This window comes from Tenrec ecaudatus, chromosome 8, assembly GCF_050624435.1.
Source record: "Tenrec ecaudatus isolate mTenEca1 chromosome 8, mTenEca1.hap1, whole genome shotgun sequence".
Classification (NCBI taxonomy): Eukaryota; Metazoa; Chordata; class Mammalia; order Afrosoricida; family Tenrecidae; genus Tenrec; species Tenrec ecaudatus.
The window spans coordinates 141242754-141266916 of record NC_134537.1 but is presented as its reverse complement, the minus strand read 5'-3'; the positions used below and the strand labels follow the sequence as shown (position 1 = coordinate 141266916).

The following is a 24163-nucleotide window of genomic DNA, read 5'->3' as shown; positions in this document are numbered from 1 at the left end:
ATGTAGAACCTTTGCCAATTATTCATATGTGTTATTGATCTTATTTATTATTGAGGGGCCCTATAGGATAGAACAAAACTGTCTCACAGGGCTTCAAAGGGTGTATATCTTTATGGAGGCAAAGTGCCACATCTTTCCCCCACAGGGCACCAATTTTTGGGTTAGTAGCCAGGTGCTTTAACGACTGCACCACCAGAATCCTACAACCCATTAATCCACCACCCACCTCCACCCCCAAACCAAACCCACTGTCATCAAGTGGATTCCAACTCATATCGACCTGACAGGGCAGGGTGGAAGTGGCTTGCTAGGGTTTCCCAGTCAGCTTCAATCTTTCTCCAGCAGAGCAGCTGGTGAGTTCAGACTGCTGACCTTGCAGTTTGCAGCCCAATGTGAAACCAACTCTGCCAGCAGGGCACTTTTCCATTAGCCACCTAGAGGAATGCAAATTGAAATCACAAGGAGATGCCACTTCCCATCCACAAGGAGGCTAAAATAAAAATAATAAGTGGTGGCGATCATGTTGAGAAACTATAACCCCCAAAGAGCTCATCAGAATGAGAACAACAAAGTGCAACAGCTTTGGCTAACCGTTTGGCAGTTCCTAAAAAGCATTAAACATGCAGTTAGTTACCTGTGACCCAACAGTTGTATTTCTATGTATATACCCACGACAAGTGAAAACATATGGTCCCACAAAAACATGTACATGGATGTTTAGAGCAGCATTGTTCTTATGGTTTGTTTGTTTTTAATGGAAACAACCCAAATACCTATCAGCTGCAAACTCACTTCCTGAGTTGGGGAATGAGTGGCAATGGACCTGGGATTGCTTTTGAGGCTGATGAAAATGTTAAACAATTATATTGTAGTGGTTACTGTGTACCTCTGCACATTTTACTTACACAGGTGAACTGTATGTTATGTGAAGTAGATCATAATAAAGTTGCTTATTTTTTAATATCAGTATAGTTCAAAGTTAAATTTAAAAGTTTGAAAAGGAAATTGTAAATTGTCACAAACAATTAATCGTGATAACCCAGAGCTCTAGGTAAGGAACTGACTCCTAGTCACTAAGTGTTAAGATAGAAGACTAGAGATCTACAGATGCAATCTGAGAAGGGCAAACATGGAGCTATATATTGCTCATGAGTGATTTCCAATCAAAACTTGTAAATTAATGTCAGAATCAATACTATTCTAAAAAGAGCTCATCTGCAGGATTAGGACTTGCAACTGATGAAGCAATTTTTTAAAGACAGGAGATGGCTGCTTTCCCAAAAGAATTTGCGAGGCTGCGGCCTCTATATGCATGAATCTGCTTGGCCTTTTGGAATGGCAATTAAAAAGAAAAGGCATTCCTTTATGATATGTGGGAATTGACTAACATTGTCGGTGTGGTTCAGGAATACAATAGTTATATAATGAAAACGTCAAAACACTGTAATTCTTCAAACAAAAAACAACCGGATGAATAATTTGGTATTGTCAAAAGGAAGAAAAGTAATGAATGATACACAATTAATAGCAAAGAAGGGGTGTGGTCAGGTTGCACAGTTGAATGAATTTCTGCTAAGAGGGGGAATTTCAGGTATGAATATATTAACCCATGCTCGAGTGGCGCAGGGGTTAAATATTAGGCTGCCAACTGAAAGGTGGGTGGTTTGAGCCACCAGTCATCTATGGGAGACGTGGATGGCAGTCTGCTTCTGTAGCAGCAGCCTCGGAAACTCATGGGGGCAGTTCTAGTGTGTGCGATAGCCTCACTATGAGTGGGAAGCACCTAGATTACATCAGTTTGGGGGTCTTTGAGTGCTTATGTGATTTTTTTCAAACTAATCTTATAAGATAAACAAGCAGTCATCTAGCTGAGAAGCAACAAAGCACACATGGAAAAAGTACACCAGCCCGTATGATCACGATGTGTTGATAAAATCAAGTATCAGGCATTAAAGAACAAAAAATCATATCATTGTGAATGAGGGGGAGTGGGAAGAGGAGACCAACAGGCCATCTGTAGGCAGCTGGACATGCCCTTACAGAATGCCAGCAGGGAGGAGATGAGCCAGTCAAGGTGCAGTATAGCACCGATGAAACACACAACTTTCCTCTAGTTCTTTAATGTTTCCTCTACCCCCACTACCATGATCCAATTCTACCTTACAAATCCGGCCAGACCAGAGGATGTACACTGGTACAGATAAGAGCTGGAAATACAGGGAATCCAGGACAGATAAACCCCTCAGGACCAATAATGAGAGTAGAGATACCAGGAGGGTAAGGGAAAGGTGGGGAAAACCAATCACAAGGATCTACATATAACCCCCTCACTGGGGGACGGACAACAGAAAAGTGGGTGAAGGGAAACGTCGGACTGTGTAAGACATGGAAAAATAATAATTTATAAATTATCAAAGGTTCACAAGGGAGAGAGGGGGAGAGAGGGATGGGGGGGAACTGAGGAGCTGATACCAAGGGCTCAAGTAGGAAGAAAATGTTTTGAGGATGATGGCAACAAATGTACAAATGTGCTTGACACAATGGATGGATGTATGGATTGTGATAAGAGTTATATGAGCCCCCAATAAAATTATTTTTAAAACTAATCTTATATCTGCTTTACTGTTATCTGTCCTTTAGTTCCTCTACTGTTAGAAGCAGATAAGTAACTAATGTCTTAAAAATGCAACCTCAAAAACCAAACTCACTGCCACTGAGTACCACTTACAGTGGCCACATAGGACAGAGTAGAATATGCCCTGGCGGGTGTCGGGAGCTGAAATCTTTTTTTTTTTTTTTAAACCAAACTCACTGCCACCAAGTCCATTCCGACTCATAGCGACCCTACAGGGTAAGGTAGAACTGGCCCTTGTGGGTTTCTGAGATTTTAACTCCTTACAGAGTAGAAAGCCTCATCTTTCACCCTCGAAGAGCTGGTCATTCTGAACTGCTGACCCTGCGGTTAGCAACCCAATGCATAACCACTACGCCACCAGGGCTCCTTGCAACCTCAAAAGATGGATGAAATTGGGGAAGAGAAAGTAAAGCCTTAGTCAAACTTCTTGAATGACTGTGACAGAAAAGCAGGAGATAATCTTCATCTAGGGAACGGCCCAGGTCTGAGGAATCAAGTCTGTGCATGCTCCTGCCTCACACTGGTTTAAGGGAGGTGAGATCATCCCCCTGTGAAACTGGGCAGGGATAAGCTGGACCAGTGTTTCCAAAAGTGGCTGGCACCATCCCGGGAGGGATACTGGAATGATCCAGGGGCACTGTCCTACAAATGCAGACCACCCTCACTTTGTCCTGGATTATGAGCTATAGCACAAAAGTTTTCATTGCCAGGGGGACCCAGAGTAAGTTTTTGTTGTTTGTCTGTTTGCTTTCTGAAAGCTGGGTAAGCCAAATAAGTTTGGGAACCTATGAGCTAGATCAGGGTTGACAAACTGCAGTTCTGGAGCCATATGCAGCTCTTTCAGGATGGACATGTGGCTCTGAAGGAAAAATTTTTTAAAAATTAAAAAACATTTAAAGGATAGTATTCAGATAATGGTGGTTTCATGTATTTTTAAAATGTATTAATGGCTCTTGAATAACTTTTAAGTTTTTGTGAGGGACAGGACCGGCTCTTCCATCTTGAAAGTTTGCCGACCTGAGAGCTAGACTACAGACAAAGATAGTAAGCACTACTTGAATTATGGGGCGTTCAATACTCATATCAGAGCTTGGTTCTGATCGTAAGACACACAGTTCTGTGCCAGAGCAAAGGCGACAGCAAAAAATGAAAAGCCCGACAGGGACACAGGGAGCCCGAGAAAACCACCAAACTGGTGGAAGGCGCAGTGACTCCTAAACCATTTGTTCCTACTGTGCTCCCTTACGGTAAAAGCTACCTTGATCCATCTACCCCGAAAAACCCTCTTTACAGTGGAAAAAGAACTTGGTGATACAATGAAGCAAGTTGTAAGGAGAATGGTAATTAATATTTGAACTAAAATATAAACAAGTGCATTTCACTGTATCGAATTTGGCAGATACTGCACTTGTTACAAGTGGAAGGTTTGAGGCAGCTCAGGGTCGAGAAAGTCTCTTGGTGCCATTTCTCACTCAGCATGAGCTCACTTTGTGCCTCTGTCACATTATAAGAATCCTCACAATCTTCCAATCTTCTTCATAAAGCTACTGCAAACTTACTAGACTGCAGTATAGGATAAACAGAACTTTCATATGCAAAAATGTGCATGACTCACTCCTGCAAAATCTGCTGTGCTACAGTGATCAGGAACCAAACGTGCATTATCTCGGATGTATGCTGCAAGTCAAGATACTAAAACAGTTACAGGCCACAATTAATATAAATATGTATCGTTATCCAGTGGACAGTTAACCTAACAAACCACAAGAAATTAAATTGATAACAGAAAGGTCATTTATCACTTAAAACAAGAACTTTGAAAACCACAACCAACTCAGGACAACATTGATGGGGCTTTGCTACAGTGTCAACTGCAGCTCAGCAGCTAAGCTTCCTGGTTAAACAACAAACAAACTCACCCACCGGCATCCAGTCAATTCTGACTCATGGTGAGTCTACAGGTCAGGGCAGAACTGCCCCCGTGGACGGCCAAGACTGGAAGTCTTTGCGAGAGTACAAAGCCCCGTCTTTCTTCCTCGGAGTGCCTGGTGGTTTCAAACTGCACACTTTGTGGATCGCAGCCCAACATGCGACCACTACACCACCAGAGCTCCTTACTTCCTGGTGGGATACTGAAACAGCAGCCTCTGTAAACTCATTCATCTTGAATAGCTTCAGAATACGGGAAAAGCATGATGGTCCAAACCACAATATGTGAGGGGAGATAGGGTGTGGGATAGGCCACTGTGCTGAAGAACCCGTCCACGAAGTGAGGGAAAGACCCACTAAAGGACAAAAAGGTAAAGCCTAAGGCTGGCCGTGGCCAGGAATCGCAGTGGGGAGAAATTGTGGTAAGGTTCACATTGGGCTGGTAACCTCAAAACCACCAAAACCACTCTGGTAGAAAGATGAGGCTTTTCACTGCCAAAGAAGAGTGACAGTGCCAAAAACCAATGTCATGTAGGGTCGCTATGAGTTAGAATCGATTTGATGGCCGTGGGTTTCATTAGTTCTGTTGGGTTTTCTGATTCTTTGTTTAGAACTGTGAGACCTGGAGAATAAAGTTGCACAGTAAAACTGAGGGGTAAAGGCCTGGCCCTATCTCCTCCAACTACTCTTTCAGGCAAAAGCAGGCAATGTGAAGCACTTCTTTTGTGTAGGGAGGGGCAGTTAGCTCCAGGGCATTAGTAAACTTAAGGACCAGGAAAGGCCATCCCAAACTGGGCTTTAGCTTGTAATTATCAACAAAAAACGCAGGTAGATCATAATCCCCAATGGATGGTGTGCCGGAGGGGTTACAGCACAGACGCTGCTATCTAAAGTCACAGAACAATCAAGGTGGGGGGCCTACTCCGCAGTATAAACTTGCCCTGAAAACCCAGGAGCGATCTCATTAGCCAAAAGAAACAAGAGTGCAGCCTCTGAATCCAGACTGAGGGGAGGAGGGGGCTCTCGGCTCCCACGCCTCCTTTTCTTTGCAATCTTGCGCCAGTCCCTTCACCTCCGTGCTTCTTAGGGAAAATCGCGTGAACACAACGTCTTGCACCCCACGCCAAGAAGTGCTTCCTGGGCTTTGTTGAACCCACGGGTACGCCGAGGTAGGTCGGGGTTTGTTTTGACAGCACAAATAAAACTGAGGCATGGGGGCAAAGTGCTGGCAACGGGGCGCGGACCAGGCGGGACAAAAGTCTCTGGGCGACAAAAGTCCGGGAGGCTGCACCTCTGGGCAGGGTCATCCTCCAGACAGGGTTGGCAGCGCCCGCCGCAGGAAAGGAGCGCGGCTGGAGGAGAAACTTCCTTCTTCCCAGGGCCTAGGAACTGCAGGGACGCGGGTAGGAGAAGCGGGGATTGACGGAGGTGCGAGCTTCATCTCCGAGCGGGGGCCCGCGGGCTGGGGGACAGGGGGCCGCCGCGAGTGCGGGCCGGAGCCGGCCTGGCCAGGGCGAGGGTCCGAGCGGGAGCAGGAGCGGCCGGCCGCCCCCAGGTGCCCGACGCGGGGCTGGCCCAGAGGAGCGGGAGGCAGCGGCGCCCCCTGGGGACGCGGGCCGGGAAGGGACCCCACGTCGGGGCTCCGGCCCGGACCCGCCTCACTGAGGGCGGAGGCCGCTCGCGAGTCCCCGGCAGGGAGGCGGCTCCAGCCGGCGCTGCGGGAGTCCGGCGGGCGGACCCACGCGAAGGAGGGGGCCCGCCGGTCCCGCCCTGCCCGCCCGTCGAGGGCCCGGTACCCGGAGTACCTGAGCGTGGGCCCGATACAGGCCGTGTCGGTGCTCTCGATCTCCCGCAAGATCCGCTCGTGCTCCGCCGCGGTCTCCAGGCTCTCCGCCTCCGCCATCTTTCCCCGCTCCATAGACCGGGGCCACCCGGCAGCGCGTCCCCTCCCTCAGCTCGGCCCACCTTTCGCTCCCTCACACTCCCTCTCTCACCCTGGACTCCACGGCCGCCCCAGCCCCCGGCTACCCACAGGACGACCCCTCCCTCGCGCTTGCCACGCCCCCTTACGTCACCGCGTCCGGCAACGTTCCCTGCAATGAGCGCTGGGATTTGTAGTTCTCTGGACGATGAGGGGCAGGGTGCCTTTGCATTGATTTATTCGTTGTTGCCACAAACAGGTGTTGAAAACCCACAATTAGCCAGAGACAGAGACGCTGCATATCTACAGGTGTGGGGTGGGTGGGAATCAGGAAATGGCACGAAGGCCACAAAGTCTTGTTTAACACCCTTGCCACACAAAAGTGCAAAAGGCACTGTAAAGTGCAAATAAAAGGGGAAAATTACGGTAGACCCAAAACTCTCATATACAGCAGAATGTTTCAGTCAAAGAGTTCAGGGAAAAACACGGGGGTCACATCTAACTTTGAAGTCCTAGAAGGTTATGTGACGGGAAGGTGTGAGGGGGCTCCAGGAAGAATTCATTTTCCCTGGCATGTAGAGAAATGGGCAGCAAAGCTAAGGTGGCCAGACGTCCGCTTTTGGCGGGACAGTCCCTATTTTTAACAATTTGTCCCAGGTCCCGCCGCGTTTTAAAAAACCCAGATTTTTGGAAAGAATGCACAACAAGCTAGGGAATGGCGAGAGAACGGGAAGGGTATATACATAATACATAACGCCATTCAAACAGGTGCTGATTTGTTGCCCGTAGATGTGGAAAATATTGTTATTAAAATATATTCTTATTTCTATATATACACTGTGCGCATTGAAATGCTTAAAGAATTTTGTGAAACTGCGCAAGTCGAATATCAGAAAATACTTGGATACAGTAAAACGCGTTGGTTAGCTCTTTTGCCAGCTGTCGAAAGAATTTTGAAAATATATGATCCTTTGAAATCCTACTTTCTATCACAGGATAAATGTCTTAGAATTTTAGAAGAGTTTTTTGAAGAAGAATCTTCAAAAATTTGGCTAGAGTTTGTACACAATCAAGCAGCTCTTTTTCAAAATCCTATAAAACTTATTGAAGGTGACAAAATTTCAGTAATCGAAGTAGCAAATGAAGTTAACAATTTAAAATTCAGTGTCAAGAGTGGTTAGAAAATAATTTTCTTCCATTAACTATCTGTAATAGTATAAGCCAGCTAGAAGAACAAGGTGCAATAAATCGTGCAGATATCATGAATCACGTTAAAAAGTTCTATAGTAACTGCATAGATTATTTAGAAGTGTGGACAGTACATTACAATGATATTGAACATTTTCATTGGGTTACATTAAAACAAGAACTTAATTGGAATGATGTGCAAAAATCATTCGATCATATTACTCAAAATTTCCCATATAGTAATATTTCTGAAAATGATCTTTTTAATGAGGTATCATTATTACAAAAAATATATAGATAAGGAAAAGGTTAAAACTTGGGCATCAGCAAAAAAATCACAATAGAGAACAAATGGTTAGAAACATTTCATCATTTTGAAACAAACCATGTTCCATACAATAATGCACTAAAAATTGTAGAATATGCACTGTCCTTACCAGGGAACTAATGCTGCGACTGACCCCATTTTTTCTATGGTAAATAAAGTGTGAACATCAGAAAAATCACAATTAAGTGTTGAAACTTTGAAAGCCATTTTATGTGTGAAATATAATTTTATAAATTCTTGTGAAAAAAGATCATGACCTTTTAAACAATGACAGCAATCTACTAAAAAAATTCACTCAAATGAGAAATATGCCAAAGAATAAAATAATAATATACATAATTTTAATGTATTATATTTGTACATTATACTTATGTTGAAATTTAAAATATATATTACAATACTATTTTTGCATTCTATGAAAATGTTTGTTGCTCCATATAGACCAAATTTTTAATCAAGAACCACCACCACCACCCCGCCCCTCAGTCAATGGTGTCCCGCTTTACCAATGTTAAAATCTGGTCACCTTACCCAAGACCCAGGAAGAAATAATGCCAACAAACCACAGCCTTTCTAGCTTGAGACCAGTAGAACTAGATGGTACCCAGCTACCAAACGTTCCAGCCAAGGACACAATAGAAGACTCCTGTTAGAATGGGAGGAAAGTGTCAAGCAAATTCACATTTACAGAAAAGATCAGACTGACTGGACTAAGGAGTCGAGGAACCCCAGAGGTGATAGCCTGAAGATACCTTTCTAACCTGACCCTGGAGCCATTCTTGTGGGTCACTTTTCAGCCAACTAATAGACTGACCTAGCAAATAAACAGTAGCGCTTATGGGGATGTGTTCCTTTTAAAAAACGAATCGACCCAATGGTCGATATTTATACAAAAGCAATGATGAGAAGACAAAGGAAGACAAAGAAACTGGATGGATGGAAACAAAGCAGACATGGTAGAAGTGGTGATGAATCCAGGAACTGTGACCCCCGGAGTAACAGAGAACTTGGAGTTACAGAGATGGAATCTGGAAAAGAAAGATGTTACAGGAAATGTTAAGGCCTGAAGTGGGGATGTGATAATGAGAATTAAAAAAGAACTAACAAATATGGAGAACACTGTAGAGAAGAAATGGACATAATTTACTAGATACAGAAGATGCCTTGGTGTGCATTGGGCTAACCTGGGCTGCTAGTCATAAGCTGCTCCACAGGAGAAAGATGAGACTGTCGGGTTCCATAAAGATTTGCAGTCTAGAAAACCCTCTGGAGCAATTCCATTCAGTTCTATAGGGTCTCTATGAATTCAATCAACTGAATGGCAGTAAATGGTAGATTAATAGATACAGAGGAGAAAGAGATTGGGTACTGATCCAAGGTTTAGAACCAGAGTGGGAAAATAAGGGCTATCAGAACAGCCAAACCGGAAGTTGAAGTTATATGGAACAGTTTGGTGGTGCTGTTGAGTAAGCATTGTGCTGCTAACCACAAGATCAGCAGTTCAAATCCACTAGCTGATCCATAGGAAAATGATGAAATGACCCCTCTTGTTAAAAATATAGAGACTCAAAAGCTCTATATTGGGTCCCAATGAATTGGGATGGATTCGATGGCTGTGAGCTTGGCTTTGGAGGTTTTTTTTAAGAGTAAATATTCACTTACATGCTTAAATATACATAAAATATAAGTTGAATATTTCTGAAAGAATACCCAAGAAATTGTTTCCAATACTAGCAGTTAGTTAAATGAGCTGAGAGGAAGGGGTCTGGAGTAGCAGGGATTTAATATTAAATCATGTATATCATTTGCACTTTTGAAGTCTCCCACTTACACACATAGTATTGTTGTATAAAAACTAGTAGTTACTAGGTGAACATTCATGTTAAAAATAAACCACTCAGGAGTCAAGGGAGTAGCTCCTGGTTTGCTAGGAATCCAGCAAGTTGCTAAATCTGTCTGTTTCCAGCTTATCTCACTCTGTCCTCATTTTTTTCATTGCTCATGCTTCCTTTCAGCCAGATGTAGGAGTGGCAGGGAGCGTATAAACTCTGCAAACTCACTACCATTGAGTCAATTCCAACTCACGGCCCCCTACAGGACAGAGTAGGCCTGTCCCGCTGGGTTTCTGAGGCTGTAACTCTGGCAGTAGAAAGCCTTGTCTTCTCCAGGGAGAATATGGAGTCTTATGTTTTCATTTCTGTTTTTTTTGAGTCTTATGTTTTTAAAGGTCTCTTGAAGAAAAAATGCAGATTCTCCCTTCAGGCACCTATTTTAGTATCTCACTCAGCCAAAAAAAGAAAAAATAATGTTTCATCCATCACAGGAAACAGAATGGCATGTAGACTAGATATATTACAGGAGATTTTAAGGCCCAAAATAGGGACATGAAAATGACATGGGTGTGACATGATACACATCCATATGTATAGTCATGGTTACACTAGCTGCTGCTGCTGCGGTAGAGACCCCAGATCATACTGACAAGGCCGTGTGGTCTGTAGTTACTGGTGTCACTTGAGGGAGGGGGATCTGCCCTCCAAATAGAGCGGATGGAGGGTGTCAGGTCCCTATGGAACAACCAAGAGAGCACTGAGCCAAGAGCAGGCTCTTTGATTCAGTTCTGATAGTAGTTTAAAAAATTGTTTTGCATGTTCTGTGTGCCAGGCACATTGCACAAATTCAGCATTTCACATCCATCAACTTCATTAAATACAGTAATCCTTTGTATTCAATATTATTCGTTCCGTTTTATAAATGAGTAGGTTGAGAGGCTAGGCAATACCCTAAATATCCCACAACCCATTGCTAGTAAATGATGAAGCTGCTATGGAAATTCAAGGTCATCTGATTCCAAAAGCCATTTCCAACCAAACGTCCACATTGCCCCTCCAGGGTCTCCACTGGCTCTAGTTTACCATGTGAGCTTAATTTAAGCAAAGCATTGTGCCGTTTAGCATCTGCTTGCACATTCCTATACTAGATTGTAGGATTTCTCAAACTTTTCCAAACTACACCTTAAATCTCCCCTCACAGAACCTTTTCCTTCCAATTAACCACGTTAATGAAGCCTTATTTTCTTCTCCAGCATCGCTAGATTCCCACTGCTCCCGACCGCCACTTCTAGACTATCGTTCCATCACCTTGATTCCTTGGCTCTCCTGGGATGGCTCGGAGTGTCACCGTCATTCACGAATGCCCACGTTTCTCAGAGGTTTGACCATTTGGCTCACAGTTTTACTCTCCTCTTCATACTCTGCCATCATCCTACACCACTCTGACATCAACCTAGGTAATCCACTCAACATCTGATCTCCTGGATGTCAACTCTGCCTACCTGATCCTCATGCGACATCGGCAAGATATTCATGACTTCGCCTTTGCCTTAAGATCCCACAAACACTGCTCTGTACCCTCAAGACAGGAAATCCTCAAACCCCTCTCTCTTCCTGTTCTTTTTTCCATCTGCCCCTCCCTCTACCTGATTCCTATGGGACTCACGTTACTATGACCCTGATCTTCATCCCAGATTCCTGTGTCATCTAAGCTTCTTTCCTTTCTACCTTGGAGCTTATTCTATCCGACCCACCAATTCAGAGACATGTGAGCTTAATTCCTGTTTCCTCCACTTACCAACGGATGAATTTGGGTAAGTTGCTTGATTTCTTTAAGATGGAATTGTCTCATATATAACGTAGACCTCATAATATATAACTTGGAAAGTTGCAGAATTAGAAATAATATTCAAAAATGAATGAAAGAACGAAAGATAGCAGGCCTACAACATGGCTTGGTAGAATAAATGTTCATGTCTATCCAGATGAGCTCCATGAATCACTGAACTAAGCTTTCTCTAAGTCTCTAACTCCCTTTTACATCTTAAACTTTCACCATACCCACACTGTCAATCTTTCTCTCATTGTAGCCAGGATAGAAGAGAGGGGAGAAACTGTAGCTATGACAACCAGCGCCACTACACATGTGTGCCCCTCATTATCTTCTAGTCCCTCTGGGATGCTCACTCATCCTCTGACTTCCATCCCTGTGCACAGCATCCGCATACAATCCTTCGTTCTGCTGCTGAAGGGCCCTAGCTCTGCTCCCCCTGCAAATGCCTGTGCCTCCCATTTCATTAAAGAGAAAACCATTCACGATTACAGGGCTATCTTCTTTCCCCTTCACCATCTTTTACCCAATTCCTCCTTTCCTCAAGAGCAAGGGGAATGGAGAACCCTGTCACCTTTTAAAATCAACTTCTCCTCCGGGAGGAGTTGCTTCCCATTTATAATCTCTTACACAATCAGTCCTCTTCCCCTCGGTCTCCCTTTCTTTGCTTTGTCTCAGTCAGTAAACACATGCTTTACAACTAACCCCCCTGTTTTTCAACCCTACTTCCCCAAACTTTGCAGTTCCTCCACTTGCCTCAGCATTAAATCGTAGTCCCTGCTCCTCCTCTTCACCTCCCTCAGTCCTTCAGCCTTAACTAAAACTGAAGGACAACAATTTTAAAGAAAATCATAAGTCTTCCCATTGTCAAGTTCCAAGGGATTTTCCCAAGGTTCCTCCTCTCTGACCTCTAGGCATTATTTGATATTGTTGACCCCAAGGTTAAATGGGGTTAGGGAATTGGGAAGAAAAGAGAAGCAGGTCTCCTCTTCTGCCCTTCACAAGGTTTGGGGAAGATGTTAGAGGTTTGTTGATGGGTGTCATTGAGAGGGTTCTGACTCAGCAACTCTGTGCAACAGAGCGAAACACTGTCTGGTAAGCTGTTACAGGTAGGCCTCATTCCTTACCTGGCATTCACTGCATTTTTGTTGGTGTTCCCAATTCTTCACTCTTCCATTTAGCTTTGTACTTCCTCCCCTGACAGATACAGTGTACTTCCGGAGCCTTGACTTCGGACACAGTTATGCAATTTACTCCGGGAAATGGAATGAATGGCTCGGTTGGACTTTCTCTCTTGTCTTTCTGCATCCCCAGAAGAAAAACATTTTGCCAGCCCAGTGGTTCAGGGTAAATGGATATTTTTGGAGAACGCACAATGTACGGCGTGAAGTGGAGTTGCCCCTATGGCCATAAATTCTCTTTTTTTCCTGCATTTTTCCCTTTTTATTTTATTTTATTTATTTTTTATTTGACCATAAATTCTTAAGTGACAAATAAATACTTTCATGGCATACCACTTTCTTTTGGAGTAATTTGTTACACAGCTTTATTGTCACAATAGCTAACTGATACACCTTTATAGAAGAAGCCTCTATAGAAGAAGCCTCTACTTTATAGAAGAAGCCTCTACTGTCTTAGAATCTGGAGCACTTAACTCTCCTGGCTCTATTCCTACTGTGCTTGCATTTCTTCATTTAAAAAAAAACAAACATTTTATTGGTACATAATCCATATATCATAGAATTCAATAGTCCAATTATATCAAGAGGAGTTGTACAATCACTACCACAATCAATTTCAGAACATTTTCTTCTTTCTTACGCTCATTGTTATCAGCTCCCAATTTTCCCTCAATCTTCCCTGCCATACCCCCAAGAAACCATTAAACCAGTTAGTGTCTCTATAGGTTTACCTATCCTGGATTTCATATGCAGCAAAATAAAAATTTAATTAATTTTTTATGGATTTTGGGCTTCCACTGTCAGCCCTAGCCTTCTGCAAACCAAATATTCACAATTCAAGCTCTGATGCCATTCCCTCTTCCAGATTTAGATGATATTATTTGCAATCCTTAGAAACATTTCTTAATCCCCAGTTCTCAACCTCCTTTGTTCTAGTCATTTCACGTTACATTCTCTCGCTCAGTGATCTCACTTAGTCCACCTACCCACTGCCGTGGAATTGATTCTGTGTCCTCGGTGCCCCTAGGGCGGAGTAGAGCAGGTCTGTAGGGTTTCTGAGGCTGTAAATCCTTTTTTTTTTAAGCTTGAATCACAGCTTTGTCTTTTCTGTTTTGTTTATTTGTTTGTTTGTTTGTTTGTTTAAATGTTTTATTAGGAGCTAATACAACTCTTATCACAATCCCTACATACATCACTTGTGTAAAGCACATCTGTACATTCTTTGCCCTCATCATTTTCAAAGCATTTGCTCTCCACTTAAGCCCTTGGCATCAGGTCCTCTTTTTTTTTCCTCTCACTCCCCGCTTCCTCATGAGCCCTTGATAATTTATAAATTATTATTTTGTCATATCTTTCCCTGTCCGGCGTCTCCCTTCACCCCGTTTTCTGTTGTCCATCCCCCAGGGAGGAGGTCACATGTAGATCCTTGTAATTGGTTCCCTCTTTCCAACCCACTCTCCCTCTACCCTCCCAGTATCGCCACTCACACCCATGGTCCTAAAGGTATCATCCACCCTGGATTCCCTGTGCCTCCAGCTCCTATCTGTACCAGTGTACGTCCTCTGATCTATCCAGACATACAAGGTAGAATTCGGATCATGATAGTGGGGGGTGGGGTATCCTGCAATCTTGCTCTACCTGTTCCAGAATAATTTTAGTTCTTCTTTTCCATTAAAAAATTATATATGGGAGAACTGATTACAAGGATCCACATGTGACCTCTTCCCTGGGAGAGGGACAGCAGAGAAGGGGGGAAGGGAGACTCCGGATAGGGCAAGATATGACAAAATAACGAGGTATAAATTACCAAGGGCACATGAGGGAGGGGGGAAAGGGGAGGGAGGGGGAAAAAGAAGAGGACCTGATGCAAGGGGCTTAAGTGGAGAGCAAATGCTTTGAGAATGATTGGGGCAGGGAATGTATGGATGTGCTTTATACAATTGATGTATGTATATGTATGGATTGTGATAAGAGTTGTATTAGTCCCTAATAAAATGTAAAAAAAGAAAAGAGGAGAAAAAAAATGATTAGGGCAAAGACTGTACAGATGTGCTTTATACAATTGATGTATGTATATGTATGAACTGTGATAAGAGTTGTATGAGCCCCAGTAAATTGTTAAAAAAATATATATATATAACAACAGTAAACTAAAAAAAATTATATATGTGTGTGTGTGATTGTGCCATCTGAAAATAGGGATCATTTTACTTCTTCCTTTCCATTTTATATGACTTTTATTTAATATTCTTTTTAATGTCCTTGACTAGAATTTCCAGTATAGCGTTTATTAAAGTGTCCAGAGCAGATCTGTCTTGCCCTGATATTAAGGAGATAGTTTTCCATCTTACACCATTAACTGTGACATTGACTGTGGAGATTGTTATGAATGACCTTAATCGGGTTAAGAAATTCCTTCCTACTCCTGAATTGTTGAGTTTTTATCATCAGAGAGTGTTGGAGTTTGTCAAATCGAGCATCTATTGAGATGATTGTGTAGGTTGTGTCTTTTATTCTATTACTAGGCTATTATCCACTTTTTACATGCTGAAGCACCCTTGCATTCCTGGGACAGATTATACTTGGCTATGACATGTAATCATGTTAATATGCTAATGAATTCAGTTTGCAATATTTTGGTAAGTATTTTTGCGTCTCTATTTATAAAGAATAGTGATTCACAGTTTTGTTCTTCCGTAATGCTTTATCTGTCTTTGGGGTCAGAATAATCCTGGTGTCATACAACAAGTTGAAAATTTAATTCTTTAAACATTGGGTAAAATTCACCGGTGAAGTCATGTGGGCTTGCGCTTTCTCTTACGGGAAGTCTCCATTATTACATCCATCTTTTTCAGAATTTTAAAAATTTCTTCTTCTGTCAACTTTATCTTCCTGGGAATGTTTCTGTTTCTGTTGGGCTATCTAAATGTTTGCAAAATTTTTCATAGTATTTCTTTAAACCCTTTTTTATACCTGTCAAGCTGTAGTAATATCTTCTATTTCATTCCATGTTTTTGTAACCTGCATTTTCTTTTTTCCTTGACTAATATAGCAATAGCTTTCTTTTTTAAAAAACGTTTTATTAGGGGCTCATACAACTCTTATCACAATCCATACATACATCAATTGTATAAAGCACATTTGTACATTCATTGCCCTCATCATTCTCAAAACATTTGCTCTCCACTTAAGCCACTGGCATCAGGTCCTCATTTTTCCCCTCCCTCCCCACTCCCCCCTCCTTCATGAGCCCTTGATAATTTATAAATTATTATTTTGTCATATCTTGCCCTGTCCGACGTCTCCCTCACTCCCTTTTCTGTTGTCCGTCCCCCAGGGAGAAGGTCACATGTAGATCCTTGTTATCAGTTCCTGCTATAGCTTCTTTTGATTTTTTATTTTGTTTATCTTTACAGAGACCAACTTTGATTTTACCTATTATTTTTCTATTTTACTTAATCTTGTCATAATCTTTATTATTCCTTCATCTGTTTGCTTTAGGTTTAACTTGCTTTTCTTATTCCAGTTTCTCAAGGTAGAAAGTTAACTATCAATTTGAAAATGTTCTTCCTTTTTAATATAGGCATTTATACCTATAAATCTCCCTATCAGTCCTGCTTTAGCTAAGTTTCGATATGTTGTGCTTTCATTTCCATTCCTCTCAAAGTAGTTTTAATTTCCCTTCTTTGGTCCATTGTTTATTTAGTATTATGATGGTTAATTCCCACATATTTATTAATGTCCAAATTTCTTCCCATTAGAGATTTCTGATTTAACTCCATTGTAGTCAGAAGGCATTCTTTGTATTATTTCAGTCTTTGAGATCATATTGACAGAGCCTATCATAGACAACGTTCCATGTGGATGTTAAAACGTCACATATTCTTCTGGTGTGTGGTGTTCTATCGAAGCCCATTAGGTCGAGTTTGTGGGTGGTGTTGCTCAACTCTTCTATTTCCTTGTTCCTGGTTATTCTATCCTTTATTGACAGTGTGGTAATGAATACGCTACCTAATCGTATTGAGTAAACAAATACATACTCTTAGATATCTCAGATGTCTCAAAATTAATAGATTTTAAATTAACTATATAATTTCTCCCTTCTGACATTCATCTCAGTGAATGGCACACCCATGTGCTCATGCCAGGAATTTGAAAGTCATTCTAGATTTCTTCTTGTCTTTTATCGTTCACATCCAATAAATAACCTAGTCCATTTAATTCATCTATATACTAATCCTCTTTATCCCATCTGCCTCTGCCCTATTTCAGATCTTTGTCTCTCTTACTAGAGCTACTAAATCTACTTCCCTTATTCTTTTTTTGGGGGGGGTGGGGAGGGCAGTTTCCAAGTCATTTTATTCAGAATTTTGTTTCTTTTCTGAATTGATAAATACTATGCAAACAACAGGGGAATAGCAAGGGTTCTAAAATTGACAGTGAGGAAGGTGTAGTATCTCTGGTCATGTTTGATCAACTGAAATATATCTGAGAGGTGAATGATGGATAAACATGATAGTGGTGCAGGAGGGAAGAAGAAAAAGGTTAAAATTACACATATATAGGTATACATATAGATATGTATATATGTAAAGATTTAAAGATAGATTATTTGTCTATGTGTATATACACACAAATATATATGAAAATACATCAAGGAAATGGATGGACTTTGGACCTCTACTTAAATCTTACCTCAGTAGAAGAAGTTCTGATATTGTGGCACTGTATGATACTCACCTTCTCGATATGATCGCTGCAGACAAAATGGGTGCACAAGCAAATGTGATGAAGAAAGCTGATGGTGCTTGGCTATTCAAAGATACAGCGCCTGGAATCTTAAAGGCTTGAAGGTAAACAAGTGGCCATCTACCAAGGAAGCAACAAAGCCCACATGGAAGAAGCACACTAGCCTATATGATCATGAGGTGTTGAAGGAAATAGTTATCAGGAGTTCAAAATCAAACAATTGAAAATGATGGCAACATATGTACAAATGTGCTTAATACAATTGCTATGTGGATTGTTATAAGAGCTGTCAGAACCCCCCAATAAAATATTTATTTTTTAAAAGCAATGAAATTGACATGAAGGGGTATGGACAAAGTGGAGACGCAAAGCCCACCTTTGAGATAATTGGACAGTCCCTCACAGCTGGGCCACATGGAAGGGATGATAAATCTAGGGTGCAGTATAACACTGATGAAACACCTAACTATCCTGTAGCTCTTTAATATTTTCTCTCCTTACTATCATGGTGTTTGTTTTACCTCACTAATCTTGTTAGACCTGCATGTTTGTTGTACAATTAAGAGCATTCGATGCATGAAATCCAAGATAGATAACCCTTCAGAGACAGTAACAGGAGTAATGAATTCCCTGAGGGTACGAGAAGGGGGTGGTGGTGGCTGATAGCAATGATGACTGTAGAACCCCACTCAAGGGGAATGAATAACAGAATTGCAGGTGAATGGACACATTGAATGGTGTAAAACACAGCAAAATAATAATAATATTTACTATAATAATAAGGATTCCTGGAGGGTAGGGTGGGAGAGGGAGGGGATAAAGGGGAACTAATATCAAAGAGTTCAAGAAGAAATAAAATGTTTTTAAACTGATGTGATAACAATTGTACAATTATACTTAATCTAATTGAATTATAGACTGTTACAATATCTGTAAGAGCTCTCAATAAAATGATTAATAAAGAAAAAATACTTTATTAAACAACATAAAAATGAGTAGCACTTCCTCTCCCCTGCTCCCCCCACCTAGGAAACCCCTCCAGATTTCGTGCAGCAAATGGGGTTTAGTGACAATACAGCCCCTTGAATTTTTTTCAGAGGAATTTGGCTGGGGTGCGGAGAGGCGACTAGGTTAGGGAAATGAGTTAGTGTTTGTTTGGGGGGTGGGGTGGGGAAGAAGAGATCGTGCCTGGGACAAGAGCATACCCCAAAGAAAGGGTGTCTAAATGTTTGTGATTCCATCTTTTGACTCAAAAAGTTACATTTATTCAAAGGGGGGGGGGGAATGACCATATGTCCATCCCTTGGCTCCCTCTCCCTCCCCACTCCCACTCCCTCTCCCTCCCCACTCCCACTCCTCAGTCCCCCAGGATTGAACCCTGGCCAGGGCAAGGCAGCAGGACAGACAGTCCTTCCTCTTCAGCTCTCCTTTCTTTTGGTCCAGATCGCCATGCATAGCAGAGACAGTAAAGTCTCGGACGTGCATCTTCTCAGTGACCTAGTCAACCATCCTCCGGGTATTAATGAAGATGACTGCCTGGGCGAGGGTCAGGGTTTCATGCAAGTCCCACAGTGCGTCCAGCTTCTACTCCTCATGCTCCACGTTGATGCAGAACTGACAGATATCCTCCGGGGTCAACTCGTCCTTCTTGATGGAGTCCCTCATGAACTTCTCGGTCACCTCAAGCACCTCAGAAAACATTGTAGCTGACAGCAAAACTACCTGGGTGTTGCTGTTGAGTTTTTGGAATAAGTCATAGATCTGGTCCTTAAATCCATGGCTTCATTTAACATCTCATCAGTTTCATCCAGTACACACCTTTTGATATGGTTGGGAGACAGGCATTAGGCATGTCGAAGAAACAACCTAGGGTGCCCACGATGACATGGGGAGCCTCCAGCTGCAGTTTCTGCACTTCAGCATGCACATTGGTACCCCCATGCAGGCATGGCAGGAGGCACCATGTAATATCCTAATCCCATCACCATTTTCTGTATCTGCTGGGCCAGTTCTCAAGGGGGAACCTGAACCAAGGACCAGGTAGCCTTCAGATCTAATTCAATCTGCTGCAGGATTGATATGGCAAAAGTGGCCGTTTTCACAGTCCCAGTTTGGGCTTGAGCAGTCACATCATAACCCTTGATACAAAGAAGAATGGGTCACTGCTAGATGGCAGAGGGTTTCTCAAAACCACAGGTGTAGATGCCTCCGAGAGCAGCAACACTGAGAGGCCCATGTCATCTCCATGTCATCGGATCTGTCAACAATCTCATCCCAGTTACTCTTGATGATGCCTTCAGGCTCCATCACATCAGGGCCATTGTCTCTGGATGGGGGTCCTGACTCGCAGATCCTGACTCAATCCTTAGAAACCCCTTCCCTTTATTCTTTTTTTTTCCCTTCCCTTTATTCTTAATGTTGTTTTGCTAATGCTATTCGCTGCACCTGAAACAATACACTCATTGTAAAGTCTTGGTTCCAGAGTCACCCTCTCCTCTGGGATGTCTTCTATTTGATCTCATTCTCTCTTCTGTGTTCCTCAGTCTCCTGTGAATACCTCTGTCTCAGGAATTACCACGTGCTATTACCTAAAACTATCTGCCCTCCAGGACAGCGCTGTATCTTATACACAATCACAGACTTTGGAGTCAGACAGTATAAATACCTGACTTCCCTAGTTTCTAGTTGTGTTGTTGTCTACGTTATTAATTTCTTTGTGCCTCCGTTTCTTCATCTATAATGGGATGACAGTCCTTATCTCATAGAAGTAAATTGAGTTAATAGATGCAAAGTGTTAGAATTAATACTATTATTCATCTCTGTGGCTCCAGTACATTTCACAGGGACTGGACTAATAGGCACTTTCTGTAGGTTGGCGTGAAACAAGTTGAACTGAACTCCCCCTCCCTTATCTGTCTTTCTGCATACTATAATATTCCCTTGCTATGAAATACTTGTTTTTTCCTTCTGCCTCCTTGCTTATTTGGTAAATTCATTATTCAAGAGGCAACTGTGTAATCTTTGCCTATGAAGATAAGCCTTCTCTTCCCATCTCAGCCAGTCACTCCATTCTTTGTTAACAACTATATCTTGTATTAACACATAACTCTGCATTGTCACACCATATGCCTTTGAGTGGCACGATAATAGCAGCTGTCATTTACTAAGCATCTTCTGGGTACTAATTCCCTGAGATTTCACATTTGGCACTCACGATAAGCCTGGTAGAAGACAAGAATTATTGCCTCCATTTTATTGATGAAGAAACTGAGTCCTCCCTCACTTCCATCAAGTCTTCTTTTAAGAGGAGCAAAGGTTTAATAAACAGAGGACATGTCAATTTCAGAGCAAGTCGTCTCATGATTGTAGGAGGCCAGCGATGTCTGTGGGTCTGGCACTGGTTGGGTGGTGGACCCCACTGGCTTACCTCAGCCCCTATCCTGTTTCCCTTTTGGCCCATCTTCTTGCATCCTGATTCATCCTTAGAGCAGCATGATGTTGGCCTGCTAATCCATGGCTTGTGAACCTCATGATTATGTGGGGTGGTGTTAGTTGATACGTTATCTGGACATGGAAATGGATCATGGGAGGCAATTCAGGATAGATCATCCAGACCTCTAGCTGACCCTGACATTCCCCTCTGAAGAGAACAGGACTCTGAATTCATTTGGGACATTGGGCGTTACTTAGGATAATCTAGCTACTTTCTACTGAAAAGGGGACAGAAGATTTTTCTTTACTTTTTTCCCAGATTCTGCTTTTTTCCCTTGCCCTCAACCTCTGAGCTGCCCGGTCCACCATCAGGAGTGGGATGGGACTGTACTCACTCATGACTATCATTTCTACAGGGAAGTGTGTCTGTCCGGGAGAGACAAACTTGAATCACAGGTTAAAGATGCATGGGCCTAACAATGGAAAGCAGATAGCTCGTTCTTGCTCCAGGAAGGGAAGCAGACAGTTTTGGGGACAGATAGGCTACCAGTCGTGGTCCAGGTCCCCAAAATGGAAGCAGAACTTTTGCTGCCATCTTGGTCTTTTTCTGACATATATAGGAAAAATAGTTTTTCTAGGTCAGGGAGCCTTAAGGCCGGGCCTTTAATTAAGGCTTGTTTGTGTGGATTAAAAGTCTTTTCTTGGGCCCTGTGCCATTCTATCTCTTCGAATTCTCTCTTTTTAAGAGCCCATAAAGGTGATGCGTTGCTCCCAAAGTTTGGGCTCCAAACCCTGCAGTAACCTATGATTCCCAGGAGCAGCTTGTTAAGGCCATTGTGACTCACACTGACCCTACAGGACAGAATAATACTGCTCCTGTGGGTTTCAGAAGCAATACATCTTTCCTGGCGCAAAAAGCTTCTTTTCAGTTCATGGATTCCCACAGCCGACCTTGCAGTTAGCGGCACAACCCTAAACCCACCAGGGCTCCATGGACTGGGTGTTCACTGCCATCAACGGCGACCCCCTGTGAGTTTCCGAGACTAGAACTGTGTACAGGAGGAGAAAGCCCAGTCCTCCCCGGAGCTGCGGGTGTTTCAAAACGCCGACCATGGGGCTCGCAGCCAACACATAGCCACTGCAGCACCAGGGTTGAGTGCTAGTATGCTTGAATAACAAGGGCAGGTGGCTAATAACCGAGTGAGGTTCATAGCCAGGCCTCAGGACACGGACTCTGCGGCTTTTATTCGTTTACCAGTCTGCCTTTCCCACTAGGCCAGGCACTCTTCGGGGAGAGAGACCAACCAGTGCCAGCGAATAAGTCTCTGAAAGAGAAGCCATCTCAAAAAGTTAGAGCGGCAGCTTAGGGACCGGTGGGTGTCGTGTTGGTGGAAAAGGAATGAATCAGAGGACAAAGGTGAGGACGGGCCCACAGCTTGAAGAGCGTCCGTGTCACTGAACTGCATGTGGAGAAGTGATCGGCATGGTTTATGTGCAGCCATGGACATTTTCAACAATAGCAAAAAAGATCTTTCTAAAGGAAGAAGACTATCTCCCCCACAAGATGCAACACTTCCTGGGTATAGAACGCCAATGCTTCTTCCTTCTGCCTCTCTCGGCGGGGGTGAGGCCAGGCTCTCTGCGGGTGGGGGCAGCGTGGAAGTAAGTGAAGGAAAGAACAATATTTGAACAGCCGATGAAAGCAGCTCGGCCTCCCAGCCGATGAAAGCAGCTCGGCCTCTTGGCTCTGTTTGCTGCTCCAGCGTCCTTGGGGGCTGCGCAAGCCTCCCTGGAGTCTGAGCTCACTCGGTCTCCTGGGTGGTGATGTCAGCCTGCTGCCCTCCAGGCCCCGAGTCCACAATTACAGTGACATCACCCATGTTTCCATTCGGCTCCGTAAGGAACTCAGACCTCGTTCACATGCTTCTGCTTAAGACAGCTCCGGTGATCATCTTTTAGGGGTGGGGGTGGGGGGGGTTCTTCCTTTGCCCGGAGACCTCTGGCCACATGTGGGCAGCTTCCCTCTCTGCCCATCACGCTAACGTAGCTGCCCCTTAAAATGCCAAACCTCAGTGCTTCCCTCAGAAACGGCTTGGAACTTCCGAAATACCAGTCTAAAGAGGGAACTACGGGGGCGTGGGAAACAAAGTCCCCCGGTGATTTGGGGAGACTGGAAAAGAGAGAAGCCAAGCAAGAGGAAGTGAGGCCAACTGATTCATTTTGCCAGGATCTGTCTGTCCAGGGCTGCTCCAGCGGAAAGTGGTTGGAAACATGAAAGAGCTCCCACCTGAAATGTTAGGTTCTTGACTGGCCAGCCTCTGTTGGTCATAAGCAAGGCATCTCCCTGGAAGGAGCCTCCCCATCCAGCCTCCAACCCCACCTAGTTTACTCTGGTACAGTGTATATCTGGCCAGCAGATGGCTAAACAGCCTTTCTCCCCAAGGTCCTGGCACTTTGAGAAATGTCAGGAGCCCTAGTGGCCCAGCGATGAAGCACCTGACTTCTAAACTAAAGGTCGGTAGTTCAAACCCACCCAGCCTCCACCATCTGCTCTTGTCATCAAAAGATTCCTGCCCAGCAAACCCGGGGGGCAGCTCCGTCAGCCATGTGGAGTTGCTATGAGTTGAAAGTCAATTTAATGGCACCTAACAACAATATTGAATGTGTTTAAAACAAAAATTAGGCTACTATATTTCTGTTAAAAATTGTTACAGGGGGGAAGGGGCATAAAGGGGAGCGGATAGCAAGAAGTTCAAGAGGAAAGAGAATAAACTGAAACTGATTGGGGTAGCAATCATACAATACTGTTTGATATGATTAATATGGAAGGATATGATATCTGTATTAGATCCAATAAAAAAATTTTTTGGAGGGTGGGAATCGCTGTTACACTTAGAATAAAATCCAAATGTCTTACCATGCCCCTTGCACCTTGTACCTAACCACCACCACTGCTCCCCAGCCAGCCTCTGCTGGTTGATGTCGTTTCTATGTTCTCCCCACTCCTGCCAACTGTTCATCCTCCCCACACCGAGATCTTAACCACATCAAGCTTTTGCGATTTATATTGACGTTGAGCTCTAGAGAAAGTGAGGGCGCCAGTGAGTTCATTGCCCCCTCAGAGATGGCACCAAATC

General features: G+C 43.3%; 1 protein-coding gene and 1 pseudogene across 1 annotated transcript in view; both read right to left on the bottom strand.

The window, feature by feature from the left end:
- Positions 1-6577, bottom strand: part of EXOC6B (exocyst complex component 6B) — a 567559-nt gene extending 560982 nt beyond the window's left edge. Inside the window, exon 1 of the mRNA XM_075556958.1 lies at positions 6370-6577. Within this exon, the coding sequence (XP_075413073.1) occupies positions 6370-6482 (113 nt within the window). The 5' untranslated portion in view covers positions 6483-6577. The remainder of the gene's footprint in view (positions 1-6369) is intronic.
- A 144-nt stretch (positions 6578-6721) lies between these two features.
- Positions 6722-22906, bottom strand: LOC142455552 (eukaryotic initiation factor 4A-I pseudogene; annotated as a pseudogene).
- Positions 22907-24163: the final 1257 nt, after the last annotated feature.